This window comes from Zonotrichia albicollis, chromosome 4 (assembly GCF_047830755.1).
Source record: "Zonotrichia albicollis isolate bZonAlb1 chromosome 4, bZonAlb1.hap1, whole genome shotgun sequence".
NCBI lineage: Eukaryota > Metazoa > Chordata > Aves > Passeriformes > Passerellidae > Zonotrichia > Zonotrichia albicollis.
In genome coordinates, this window is record NC_133822.1 from 6,547,345 (window position 1) to 6,560,612 (window position 13,268).

Consider the following 13,268-nt stretch of genomic DNA (forward strand, 5'->3'; position numbering starts at 1 on the left):
AAATGCTGTCCTTGCTCGGGAGTTCCCATGGCAGCAAATCAGCAGGTCATCCTCAAGAGCAGCCTTTGAGGATGCCAGACAACAGTCTGTCACCAGGAGGGAGAGAGCAGAGAGTTTGAGGAAGGGGGAAAAAAAAATCCAGAAAATCAGAGAGAGGACAGGGGAAATTACAAATAGAGGAGGGAAAAGTAATGGTGTTCAAACACAGATCATCTGGAAATTGAACCTTGCACGTGCAGATACCTGTGGATGATAGGATGGCTGTGCAACAGAGTGAAATTAAGATTCAAATCCAGCACCTGCCCTCCCTGGAAGCTGCAGGTCAGCATCTGAGGGATTGAGGGCTTCTAGAAAAGAAACAGAGAATTATCAGAAAACTTAAAATTTTAGAGACTCTAAATTCAATGGTACAACCTCTTGATTTCATTTTCCTTCTCTTCTGCCTAAAAAAGATTTATCTTCTGCTAAACTGTGAGGAAGAAGCTCACTCAGAAGCTTGAGAATTTGCCTGCATCATTTCAGCCCACATTTAATTTTAATGAGAGAGTTATATAACCCCCTTTAAAAATAACAAAACACTAACAGAACTGCATTGGCAACACCAGGTGTTCTGCAGTGCTGCTCCAATGAATCATATGGAGATTTGTCTGTGCACGGCTTATGAACATACATTAAACTCAGTTAACCCCCACCCCTTAATAAAGCAATCCAAAGTGACCAAAATTTTTCCTAAAGAGCCTTTCTCACAAAACAATGCCTAACTAGATGCCTGCCCCAGGAACCTCGTGGTTCCAGCACTTGTCCCTTGCAAAGTTCCTGCATCAAGGGGTTGAGTTTATCTTTAAAAGTTGCAGATGAATTATTGTGACATTTCAAAGTGAAACATTGTATTTTAAACAGTAATTTTGGTTAAATGATTTGGTTCAGAAAAGAAAATCAATGTTCTTCTTTGTTGTGCTGAGCCCCAAATCCCTGAAATTGTTAAGAACAGCACAGTTAACAGGTATCTCTGGGAAAAATAATCATGTGACTTCATCAATGTTCCTTTCAGACAGAGAATTTGTGGGAAAACTGAATCAGTGACTTGAGCTTGTTAAACATCTTGGTTCAGATGCCATTCTTGACTCTAGGAAGTCCCTCAGCCACCAGCTCCTGGAAGGTGTGAAGGATCACCTGCCATATTCATGCTTTTTCTCTTTCCATCCCTGATCAGAGGCAGGGTCATGGGCTAGGCGCACCCTTTGATCCGCCTTATGTGGCAATTCTTACACTGTTAATTTAAGGGGGAAAATCCTCAAACTACTAAAACCAGGCATGGTGCAGTTTTCTGCACATCCAAATGCCTTATAGTTACTGCAGGAGCCTTTTCTTTCTGTCCTTCATGTCTGATATTTCATGGTTTCTGTCTGTGAAACAAGGATAGCTACTCTGCATATTTTCAAGGTGATTGCTGGTTTTGAGGATTGACATGTATGCTAGGTACCTCATGAACAAATGAAAAAAGGAGACCTGTGAAATTTCCTACCTTTAAGATGCCACAATTTGTGTTTAAGGTGAAATCCAATCATTTGCAGTGCAAAAGAAAGAGAAACACGTGGTAGAAGTGAGGATGAAGGTTAAGCTCAAAAGGATCTTGCTGCTAGAAGTGGAGTGCAGTAGGTTAATGCAGATATTGTAATAAACCCCTCAGATGTCTTTACATTTTGTTTATAAAAATAAGTCTCCTTTTGGCTTTTTGTCTCTTTTTATGTCCCTCATCCACATTCTTTCTTTGCTGATACCACATTAGAACTTCACACTTATCTTTGCCTATGGTGTTTGGAGTTGGAGATGCCCTCCAGCATCACCTCCTGATCCAGGCCATCCTCATCATCTATTTACCTCATCCTGCTTCTTTCCCAATAACCAGAATGGCAAAATCTCCAGAAAACTCAAATTTATATAAAATCAGATAAATTTTTGTGTCTTCTGTGGGTGTAGATGGCAGGGAGGAAGGGTTTTTTTACAGTGGGATTTTTCCTCTGCTCCTTGAAGGAATAGGTGCATATTGAGAGGACGGAGCAACGCAGACAAGAGAATGAGATGTGTGGTTTCTCCTACCCTAAATCATAGGTTTTCACATGAAGATAATATAACAGCCAAATCCAAGACTATTCAGTTTCCTCTTCCAGGCTTGTTTGGAAAGGTGTCTTTTTTTTAACCACAAATAACATGTCTGCCCTCTAGCAGGAAATCACATCTGCCTAGTGCTTGCAGTACCGCAGTTTCTCTCCTTTTTGGGTAGTGGCTGTTGATAGTTAGCAGGTGAGAAGATAAGGTAGTCCATTAGAAAAAAAAAAGAAAGAAAAATGAAAAAAATAATGTCTGTAACCAAGTCAAGATCAGACTGGGCTGACAAAAGCTTGGGTCTTGTGTCTATATGCACAAGGCACTAAACGCAAAGGTAACACCTGTGGATCAATAGTAATGCTCTTCAATAGGACTGCAAACAAACAACAGGACAGGAAGACTTGGTCTTGCAAAAATTTGCTTTTTTCTACTTTCCTTCAGTATTCTCCAAATGCAGTGTTGAGCTCAGGAGCAGCCCAGTTGGAGCAGAGGTTGGATTGGACCTGAGGGTGATCATTGACTGTCCCATGTAGCTGGTGCTGTTCACAAAGGAGAGTGTTTCTCTAAATTGAAGGCCTTTCCAAAAAACCCCCCATTCCATGTAGCATCTGCCCTGTGCCATGATTTGTTGCCTAATTGTTTTAGGAAAGATTGAGTTATTACCCACAAAAGGGAACAAAGGCCCTTTACCCACAGTGGGATGAAATCACCTCATCACTGGTATAAAATAGGAAGGGAAAAAAAAAAGAGAAGTGAGTGGGAAGTTTTACTATAGCAACCAAGTTTACATAATATCAATGCGCTTCAAGTGAAAGCTCTAGAAATGCTTAATTTGAGGGACCTTTTCACAGGACTAATTTTAAATGACGTTTATTTCTGAAGATTACTGATGAGCTACAGTAGCCTACGGAAGCGGAGGGAGCCTCACAAGCACTATTTTAAACACTTAAAATTCATTGATCAGCTTTAATCAATATTTTAATTTTCTTTTTAAAAGGATTTCAGTTATAAGCAAGTTATTTTATTCCTCAAAATGAGTGGAAGACTGTTGTGTGTTTGGTTTTGTAAGTACAAAATCCTTACTGAAAGGTTAAGGTTCCATAATTCAAATTTTTATTCCAGTATTAGACATCACTGACAAAGACAGTTTTGTTCCAGGTGATCACAAATGGTAAAATGGTGTAGAATTGCACCTATTACTTTTTACCAATCACGGAAATGCACTACTTTTTGCTCTAGTTGTTAAAGATTTTTACACCATTCTGTAGTCCTGCCCAAGTGCTTGTGTGCTTTGCTTTGCTGTTTCAGGCCCCCTTCCCTTCTTGCCCCTCCAGAAATCTGCTACTAAGATTTAGGCTGATGGGCTCCCTCCCTTATAGGCAGGTAGGCTCACATCCCCTTACACAAACCAAAATGCTGCACTGCCAGCTCTTAGTCACACCACTACTTCCAGGCTTCCATAGCTTGCCTGGAAGGTTATTTCTTTGTGGAAGACAGCAACCACCTCGTTTGCATTCACCAACCCCAGCTGGACCAGATTCCTGCTCCCCCTCGCATTAGTGGAAGATCCTGAGTGATTCCACTGGAGTCATTCGAGCCCGCTCCAAATTTACAGCGCCCGCCACTGAGCTCTGCTTCTGCTGCCTCTGTTAGAAACTTGCTTTGATGCCAGAGATAAGCTGAATCCCAAGCATGTTCATTGGCTTAGGGGGGAATAAAGCAGAGGATTTGAACTCTCTTCATACTGCCTTGCAGGCTTGGGAGAGAGTGAAGTCATTCAGAAACTTTCCCTTGAAGTGCTTCCAACGGTAGCATTTCCTTGGCCCAAAACTTGGGGGCAAGTTGATTAGAAGAATGGCAATTAATTATAGGGTGAGGAGGGGGTCTGGAGGGGGGATGTGATGTGAGCTCCACACTGGATTTGGCTCTGGGGTCTGGAAAGGAAGGGGGTGTCTGCTCTCTTTGTCACTCACTGAAGAAGCCACAGGCAGTGATGTCAGAGTGAGCTCATACACCCAAGTGTACACTCACTCAATCCTGGCCTTCTGCAGCTGAACTTTTGGGGTTTCTTTCTGTTTTTTGTTTTTTTTTCTCTCAAGAGATGTGCAATTTTCAAAGGCTGAGTTGTTTGGAGAAATTGTATGTAGCACTGTGATTAAAAAGCTTCTTGAATGGTGACTAATCTGCAAAGGTGAGTTGGAACTGCTTCATCTGCCCTGCTCAGACGGATGGAGAAACTGAGGGACACAGAGTAAATGAGCCAAACAGGGTCTGGGCCTCTGAAATGAGGGGAGGGGGGATAGGAGGCAGCATTTGTAGCTGGAATAGGATTAAAGCCCCAGAACTGATCATTCCAAATTCTAGGTTCCTCCCTCAAAACTGCCACATGCTCCACCAGTTGAAAAAGCTTAATATTGGCGGGCAGCAATAATGCAGCTCCTCTAAGCCAGTGTTTAGAGCCATTGTCTGATTTATGCTGTGAAAATAAATGCAGTTTCACTTGCCACTCTCGCTTCCCATTTCCCTCTGCACTGTAGCGACACATCAGAGCTTCCACTTTTCCCTTAATTTTTAATAAAAGTTGCTATTTTGCACACATGTGCTAGTCAAGAATCTGACATTAATGTTACAAATAACAGAGCTAAGCCTGTAACAGTGTGTGAAACAATCAGGATTTTTTGTTTCTTGCCACTTACCCTCTGCCATTGAGAGTTAATTCATACACAGACACTACATAATTTATGTTTGAGAACCAAATTATTCGAATGCAGTTTTTCCCTCTAAGCTCTCCTTGAGTCGTATCTCGGTATCTTCTATGGAAAGGGTTCCTTTTTGCATTTGACCCTGTTCCTGCTTCTAACTTTTAAATGGCAAAAGCAAATGTGCTTTGAAAAGTGTGTTACACTGTAGTTGTTAAATAAAGCAATAACCTATGCACTTGTAATGCTTTCTCTATGACCTACTTACATACTACTTCACCCTCCTTATAGTATGATTAAAAGCTGCTTTGAATCCACTATTCCCTCAAGGGATTTGAGGCTAGAATTTAACAAACTGCTGAGAAGGCTTAAGTCAGTAAGAGGGCTTCCCTACAGCTTCTTCCAGCTAATTCACATGTAATTAAAAGGAAAATAAATATTTCAAAAGAACATACGTTTTAATGAAGCATTTTTAAGCACTTACACCTTGCATAATGGAGCAAATTTATAAGGATCTCTCTATTCTATATGCAGATTTTAAGCTACATTATTTGTGATTCTCTCCTCCTCCCTCCTTGCATCCTGTGCGAAGCGTGGATTTACTTTTCAGTCAGCAGCAGTGGGACTGTGGTCCTTAGAAGTGACAGGCTGGTGAGACTGAAGCCCCTTAGATTTAGCAGGTACCAAAAAAACTCGTGATGAAGAGGTGCAGATCCATCCGCACAGGGCGAAGTGGGGGTGGAGACTTCTTAGTTAAAAGAATATCCTCGTCCTCACTGAGCTGCCCGCATTTCTTCTGAGCTAAAACCTGTCCCTTCTGCAGTGGCAAGATTTTGAAATTGAAAGTTAATCCAACTCTGCTCTGGGCCGGATTAACCACCATGGAGGCCTCAGATCAAAGACCAGGTGGCTGCATCCAGCTGGAGAAAGTTGTGCTGGTTTCTCCTTTCATTTGGACTTTGCACTTAATTTTTTTATCCACTGTGCAGTCAGTCCTGTGCTGTGATGGATGGGTGGCGTAAAGGAATCACCATGAATTCAGTAAAAAGGAGCCATAGCTTTGCTTTGTGCCTTTCTAGGAGGATGTTTAGGTGCCATGGTGACGAGGACAGTATGTGAACATATAGAGCAGAGCAGATTAATAACACTATAGATATCTGTTCAGGATTGCAGCTGTCCTACGGGGATTATGCTGAGGGCCAAGTGAACCTTTTCTTTCTTTAGTCTTGCAAAGTAGGCAAAAATTTTAGCAGCCTGAGGGGGTTTTCTTCCTTTTTAACTGTTTAAAATTGGAAAGTTGCTTAGTGCAATAAACTGGACTCTAAAAACCTGCCCATTCTGTAATTTTTTTCCCTATCAAGTCAACAATGGTCAAAATTTAAATAAAACTTGGCCTGACTGATAACGCATTTTTATAGGGCAATTTAGCTTTATATTAGAATGCTCTTTGAAAAGTTTAAGCATAGTAGGTTTTAATTTGCATTTGCTACTTTTTACAAGTGTTGATTATCCATAACAAATCAAATTATAAAACCTAGAGAGAGATTCAGACGGAGAAGCGCACACAATGGAGAGGAACGTTCTGTCTGTCTAGACTGCTCAGATCACCTAGTAATCTTCGTAAATATGTTAATATACTTTCGCCTAGAGCGGCTTTGTATTGAAGCAAGTAGGTCTTGGAGATGGAAAGGAAAATTTATACAGATTTTCAGGGGGCGGTGGCGTGGAGGGGGGGCCTCCAGCTATTTGTATGTGTGGAATTTTGTGCGCGTCTTGGTGGTGACACTTCCGAGTGCGGCCAACTCTGAGAGCAGCGAGGTTGGGAGCGGGTTTTTGGGGAGGTTACAGCCACGAGAAAGGATTTGCCGTCATTAGTTATTCAAATCCCTCTTTCTGATCAGCGAGGACAGAGTTACTACCACTCTCTCGCCAGCCAGTAACATCACTCTGAGCATTTAAAACACTGCCAAGGTCTGCATGGCAGGAGTTTGAGTGGAGAGCGAGCCTGCACCCAGACCCTGACTAAATACCCCCAGTGTCCCCAGGCTGGCTCCGGCCGCGCTGCGGGGAGCCATGCCCGGTGTGTGAGGGAGCCGTGCCCGGTGTGTGAGGGAGCCGTGCCCGGCGTGTGAGGGGGCAGTGCCCGCCCCGGGGCCGCTGCCCCGCCGGGCTCGGCTCACCCCGCTCGGCCGCGGGGCCGGGCAGCGCTGAGGAGGCGCCGGGCGGGTCGGGCCGTCCCTGGAGCCGGGCCGGGCGGAGCGACGGAGCCCCGGGCGGGCAGCCCCCGGCCCGGCGGCGGCGATAGGCCTCTCCCGGGGCGGCGGGGGCGCAGGGGTTAACGGGGAGCCGCAGCGGGGAGATGGCTCCGCCTCCCCGCTCAGCACCTGGCGCTCCACCGACAGTTGCCTCAGCAGTCGATTTCGGAGGGGATTGGCGGAAAAAACCGAGAGGGGGAGAGAAATGTGACAACTGCCGGGGCTGGCGGCTGCCGCGGGGAGGCCTCCGCACCTGTGCCTGCCGCTCCGCCGCCCGGCGCAGTTGTGGGATCCGCCGCGCCCCGCCGCATCCTCCCGCCGACCGCCGCGGCGCCCCCGGAGCCCAGCATGACTTCTTCGTTCAAGCTGGATTTCCTTCCGGAGATGATGGTCGACGGCCGCTTGCTGGTCTCTGACAGAATGTAAGTGGCGGCGGGGCTGCCGCCGGCTCCCCCCCACCCCGCCCCGGCTCCGGGTACCGCCCGGCACCGAGCCCCGGCTCCGGCCGGCTCCCACCCGCACCGCCCGCCCGCCCTTCCGCGGGAGGGGACGAGGGCTCGTACCCCCAGCCACCCCCTCTTTTCCCAAGTCACTTGGTGGTCTCCGTGCCGTGCCCCCTCCCGGGGTGCTCAGCGTCCCGCAGGTCGGTGCCGGCGGGCTCGGGGGGTTTTCGGCTGCCGCTGATGATGATGATGCAACGTGGAGAAACGCGCGTCGGTCGCGCGTAGCTGAGCGCTCTCCCCTCCGTGCCCAGCGGAGCCCTCCACAGGCACCTGTCCCCTGCAGCCAGCCCGGACCCACCCGTGTCTTATCACCCCAGCCCGGCAGAATAAAAATGCCCACCCCCACCCCCCCGCAGATTTTCATCAGTTTTCAAATTCAGATTAAATACTAAGCATCCACTGGGAGTACCAGGCTGAACGCAAGGATTTGGCTGTTTGTTTGGTTCCCCCCCCCCCCCCCCCCATACCGTCCCCGACAGCTGCCTGGTACAGCGAGTGTTAATTAGGGTGAGGATGGTTGTTTTACATGCAGTTGAAGTGGGGATGGGATGTATTGGAAGGAGCTTCCAGAATGCTGGAATTTCAGAAGGAGAAGTATTCCCCTAGCCCGGCTCTGCTCTGTTAATCTCGGTCTGAAAGTTTCTATTATCATTCTCTTGGGCATTGCCAATTGGCAGGTATTTTCAGGTAACCTAAGCCTTGTACGAAAAAGTAAAAGCTAGAAATGATGAGATAGACATCTGCTGAAAGATACGAAGTGGGAGGACTGTGTTGCATTGTTTTACAGTATCCAAAATATCTTTTGTTGCTTTTTCTTCTTTCATCGGGATGACAAACGTGGTTTGAGTTACATTAGAATGAAGCGAGAGGCTTTGGCGTTGACTCTGCACTGAAGCTGTTCTGGTTGAGGCAGCACTTAAGTTACAAGTGTAAATAAACCCGTATGTGCAGCAGAGAGTGTCACCTGCAATTTGCACAAATCAGGTTGCATACTGTGCCCCCATCTAGGGCTATTCGGACTTTTATTGCCTTTTTTACTGGCAACCAAACTTTCTCTGAGGTGGAATGCTTTTCCCTTGCACCAGCAGTGTTCTGCACGGAGTCATTCAGGAGTGGCCAGTTGTTCAGACAGCTGAGGTTTAGTGAGTGTGTGGGAGAGGGGCAGGAGTCAGGGGGAAGCTACTTGGTGACTTACACTTTTTTATACAGTCTTTGAAGGACAGCTCAGTTTGTAAATGCTGCCTCTTGTCTTAAATTTCTGATCTTAGATTCAAAAGTGTTCTGTGCTGTGTTTTGCTCTTCCTGTTGTGAAATCCCAGATTTTATTGGCATTAGTCGGTTTTGGTACAAGCGCTGTCAATTTCTGCCGTTTTGCAGAGAAGTCGCAGAGGTTTGCCCGTTAGGGTACAAAGTAGCAGCTGAACATTGATATCTCTTGCTCTGCAGCCCTCTATAGGGACCTGCCACAGCCAAACTTCCCCTTGTTTTCATCATCTCAGCTTTGATTAGACTTTCTACCTGCTGTCCTTCCAGGCAGTCAGAAAAGATCCTGCTAACAAACATCTCCAAGCTCAAAGGCACTATTAGCTGTGGCTGATGATTCCCTGTTGTCACTTAAGCTTATATAACTTTATCTCCAATTTGCCCCTCGAGGTGGGAGAGTACCACGTCAAACTCTTTCTTCTGCATTGCTCTCTTCATACTCCTTTTCTCTGTGAAGCATCCATAATATATCTTAACACAGCTTGAAACACAGTCAGTGTTCATTAGACGCAGAGCTTAATGTGTGTCCAAAGATACAAAAATTAGTCTAGAGAAATGTCAGCTCCTAAGTGGATCTTGAAAGGCAAAAGTTTGATAATGGAGTTGTTAAATGCACATACTTGTAGGGTTGGCATTTTTGGGGGGGAGGGGTGACTAAGTAATCTCTTGAAGGAAAAAAAAACTTTACCTCCTGTATCATCAGTGGTCGTGATGTGATGTGCTTCCTTGTACGAGCCAAACCTTGCTTTGCTGCTGATCTAATTGTGGAGATGGTGTGATTTCAAGGGATCCTGTGTCATGCATGCAAATTAATATTGAGGCTAAATTGCCATGAACTCAGGGAGCTTCTATTCCTAACAAAAATAGTCCTGAAACTAAATGCTGTGTGTGAGAGCTTTGCTGCACTGCCTTTCTAATACTCTGCTATTCCGCTGCTTAAAACCATCCTTATCTCGTCCTTCTTGGCCAAGTGGTGACATATATTTATGTGCAAGTCCCCAGCTCTCTGGGCTAATCAGTGCTGCCGAGGATGCAGTTTGATTACGCATCAGGGGTCAGGGGCACACGAGCCCCTTCCCCTTGAGCTGCCCCCCCAGGCGAGCGGGAGCCGCCAGCAGCGTTAGCGGAGCATCCGAGAGCGCGCTCCGAGTTACCACGCTGCACAAAACTTTTAACCTCGCCATCTGCTCCAGCCACTCCGTGCAGCTCAGTTCACTCCTTAGCAGAGAGGAATTGCTTATTTTAGAGCAAGGCAATTAGCAAAATATACGTGTAACATTTTTCTTTCGCAGCACAAATTGGCAAAACTAGATTTTTTTTTAATTCGCTGGTGGCTTATCAGATGTTTTGGGGAATTGGTAGCATACAATATCACTTGCACTTCTTCTTTGCACATTAAAAAAATATTTGTAAAGGGATTTATTTTCAGAATCATCCATTATTTCAATGAGAGAGAAAAAGGGGATTTTTCAAGGAATAACTTTCAGTGCATACCTAGTGTGAAAGTCAACTGCCAGCCTGATAATTGCAAAGTTAAAATGCTTTTACCTCTGTGAGAATGTTAATGACTCCTAAATGCTGCTTGCTTTCAAATTTTGCTGCTGTTACTCTATAGCTAAACAGGAATAAAATAGAACATCAGATACATTGAGCATGACTGTGTATAATTAAACTGTATGCATGGCATCAGTGTACCTGGTTAGTGACTGAATGGCAATTTACTAGTAAAAATTAATTAATGACATGTCATTGGAAAATAGATACTCTAGGATATGAAGCATAAAAATGCATGAACTTCTGTTTTTGAGGACAGATGGCAAGCTGGATGCTCTAACCATGGTAAATGCCTGCAAAGAGCCCTGCTTGGTGAGTGCTCTGGGAAGGATCAGGAATTGTTTGACCGCTGTTGTGCACTGTGGGGAAGAGGCAGTTCTGAGGAAAATACTCAGAAGCACGTAGGTGAAACATACAGATGAAATGTGTGTGCGGATCTGGACAGGGTAGGAGAGGGTTAATGGTTACTAGGTGAGGTTATAAAATCTGAGTTCAATGTAATTTGCTGATTTCACTGGCTCACATGTACATGCCAACTGGATGATTGTGAAGTGGTTGCTTTGAGGATTAAATCCTCATCGTTGTAACCCCCCATGTTGATTTCCGCAATACCACAGAAGATTTTTCCATTCCACATTTCAGTGCCTGGGATTACCTTTCATGTAAATGAGTATCAGTGTTTGTTACTACTGAAACAAACTCAAATTTTACTTTAATTTTTGGTAGCTGGATTTAATGCCAATAAAATACATTATGCTTCAACAGTGTGCATGAAACTGCAGGGGTTACTGGGCAGTAATGTGAAAAAATATGAAGCTTTTGAATTTCTTTCTGTTCTAATCAAAAATGAGACCAAATCCGATATACATGCAATATGCTGATTAAAAAGCCAGTGCAGATCAATTTTTGATACTTTTTGTTTGTACTTGCTCTTTAGTAAATAAGAAATGTCATCATTCACAGGACATGCTTGCATTTTAAAATCTAGAACTTCATTTTCTGCAGTAAATCTGCAATATAGGACTTTTTTTTTAGCAAAAGCTGGAGAGAACAAATTTATGTTTTTAAACTTAACTGGAAGGAAACTCAACATCCTGTCAAGAAAAAATTTTTCACTCTGGTCTTTTTTATATCCAGAATATCAAATCATGATTTCCTAACTGAAAATAGACAGGCATTTTTAAGACCACAATCTCATCTTTATACTGGCACTTTATTCTATCTTTGATTCAGTAATAGCTTTATTTTAAGTAATATGACTTTTACGTAAATTACTTGTGTGACAGATTCCTTGGGCCAGTACTGAGGAAAAGCAAAGCAAAAAAAGAAGAAAATTTTTGACTAGTGCCAAGGAGCTTCAGAAAGGAAAATAAATCTTTGGATGTCTATTAAGTAATTACAATTTCATGGTGTCCTTCTCCCCATCATCTTTTCTAGAATCTCATTCAGAAGTTAACCTACGATAATTCTCAGCACATCAATATTTAAATATATCTTTCACTTCCTATGATACGATCTCACAAGTTTTAAGCCTCCCCCACACGTATTCATCATCCAAATTAATCATCAGTTATGATTGCTCTAACAACTTTGATAACTCTAAATATTTCATTGGCATTTTAGGATGTTTGATATCTTATGAGCATTTGGACTGTTCAAATTTCATGATTAATTCATGGATTAATATAAAAATGTTTGACCAAATCGATACAGGGGAAAGGTGTACAAAGTCTTTTCATTTTTAAAAGCACCTGGAATACAAAGAGTACACTTGGGCAAGACAATATTCTACAGAGAAATAATTGTTTTATAGTTTAAGCAAATAAAAACTTATTTCCTTCTAAAGTGGAGAGGCAACATTTTGGTTTCCTTTCTTTTTTCTTCATTTCCACACACTGTTTCCTATAGGGGATTATTTTTTGTGTGTTCATATAGTTGCAAAGTATGTTGCATCTCCTGACATTACTTCCTTTGATTAAAACAAACTGGTGGCAGGGCAAGGTTAACCAGAGGCTAAAGTCACAAAAAAGGGAATATATGTAGAAAGCAAGGCTGAGTTTTCCTTAGCAAAGAAGTGGGAGAACAAGAAAAACCTTCATAGGTACAAGAAAAATGCAGGAACAAGAATGCCTATTTGGAAAATAAAAACTAATTGGAGCAATAAATGTAATGTTCTCAAGTAATTGTGAAATAATTATTCCCCTTTAGAATCATCATACTTTAATTGCTTTCCAACGCATTCCTGCGTTCTCTGTGGCTGTGGAAAGGAGGAGCAGGGCTTGTGTTCCCTTCAGGATTTCATTTTTCATTTGCAGTAAGCTGCTGGTTTTCTCATAAAGGTTTTTAAAGGTTTTCAGAAATATGTTGTATTAAATGCTGTTGTGTTCTTCCATATGGTGTTAAATAGAAAAGGTGAATGGCAGATGCTGAAGGTATAAATTCCCTCCTAACGTCCAGATGAAGCACCCTGAGATTTAGTGGTGCAGCTCTCCATCCTCTGTATCACAGATTTATAACCAATCTCTCATTTTCATTGAGACTGGGTTACGTAAATAGGACACACTTCAGTAGTGTATTCTCTTTGCTCACAGCTTGATTCTTGAAAATTCAGCTGACAATAGTTTAAAATTATAATATTAATAAAGAGGAGATCATCTGGCCTTCAAAATGACATCTGAAAGCAGCTTCTGTTTTGTGTTAAATCTTAATTACTGTGTTTAAATGAATGCCTAAATGAGCCAATTCACAAAGGAGTTGCCTACTGTACCAATAGTGCCTGTTTGGTGATTTTTTTTTCTTTCCATTTACACAAATATAAAAAAATAGTTTCTATGGATGAGAACAGCTGCGTTCTCTTGCCTCTTACGACTCAGCTGAAGAAGGCT

General features: G+C 43.4%; 1 protein-coding gene across 11 annotated transcripts in view; it reads left to right on the forward strand.

Moving 5' to 3' along the window:
* The window catches only part of CELF2 (CUGBP Elav-like family member 2), a 547,488-nt gene that overhangs the window by 297,128 nt on the left and 237,092 nt on the right, over positions 1 to 13,268 (forward strand). Inside the window, exon 1 of one of the 11 annotated variants that reach the window (XM_074538724.1) lies at positions 7,097 to 7,485. The exons of 7 other annotated variants lie outside the window; for them this stretch is intronic. In XM_074538724.1, the coding sequence (XP_074394825.1) occupies positions 7,412 to 7,485 (74 nt within the window). In that variant the 5' untranslated portion in view covers positions 7,097 to 7,411. Of the gene's footprint in view, positions 1 to 7,096; positions 7,486 to 13,268 lie in introns of those variants that run through there. 3 more of the 11 variants (XM_074538726.1, XM_005489260.4, XM_026794870.2) reach the window with 3 other exon arrangements.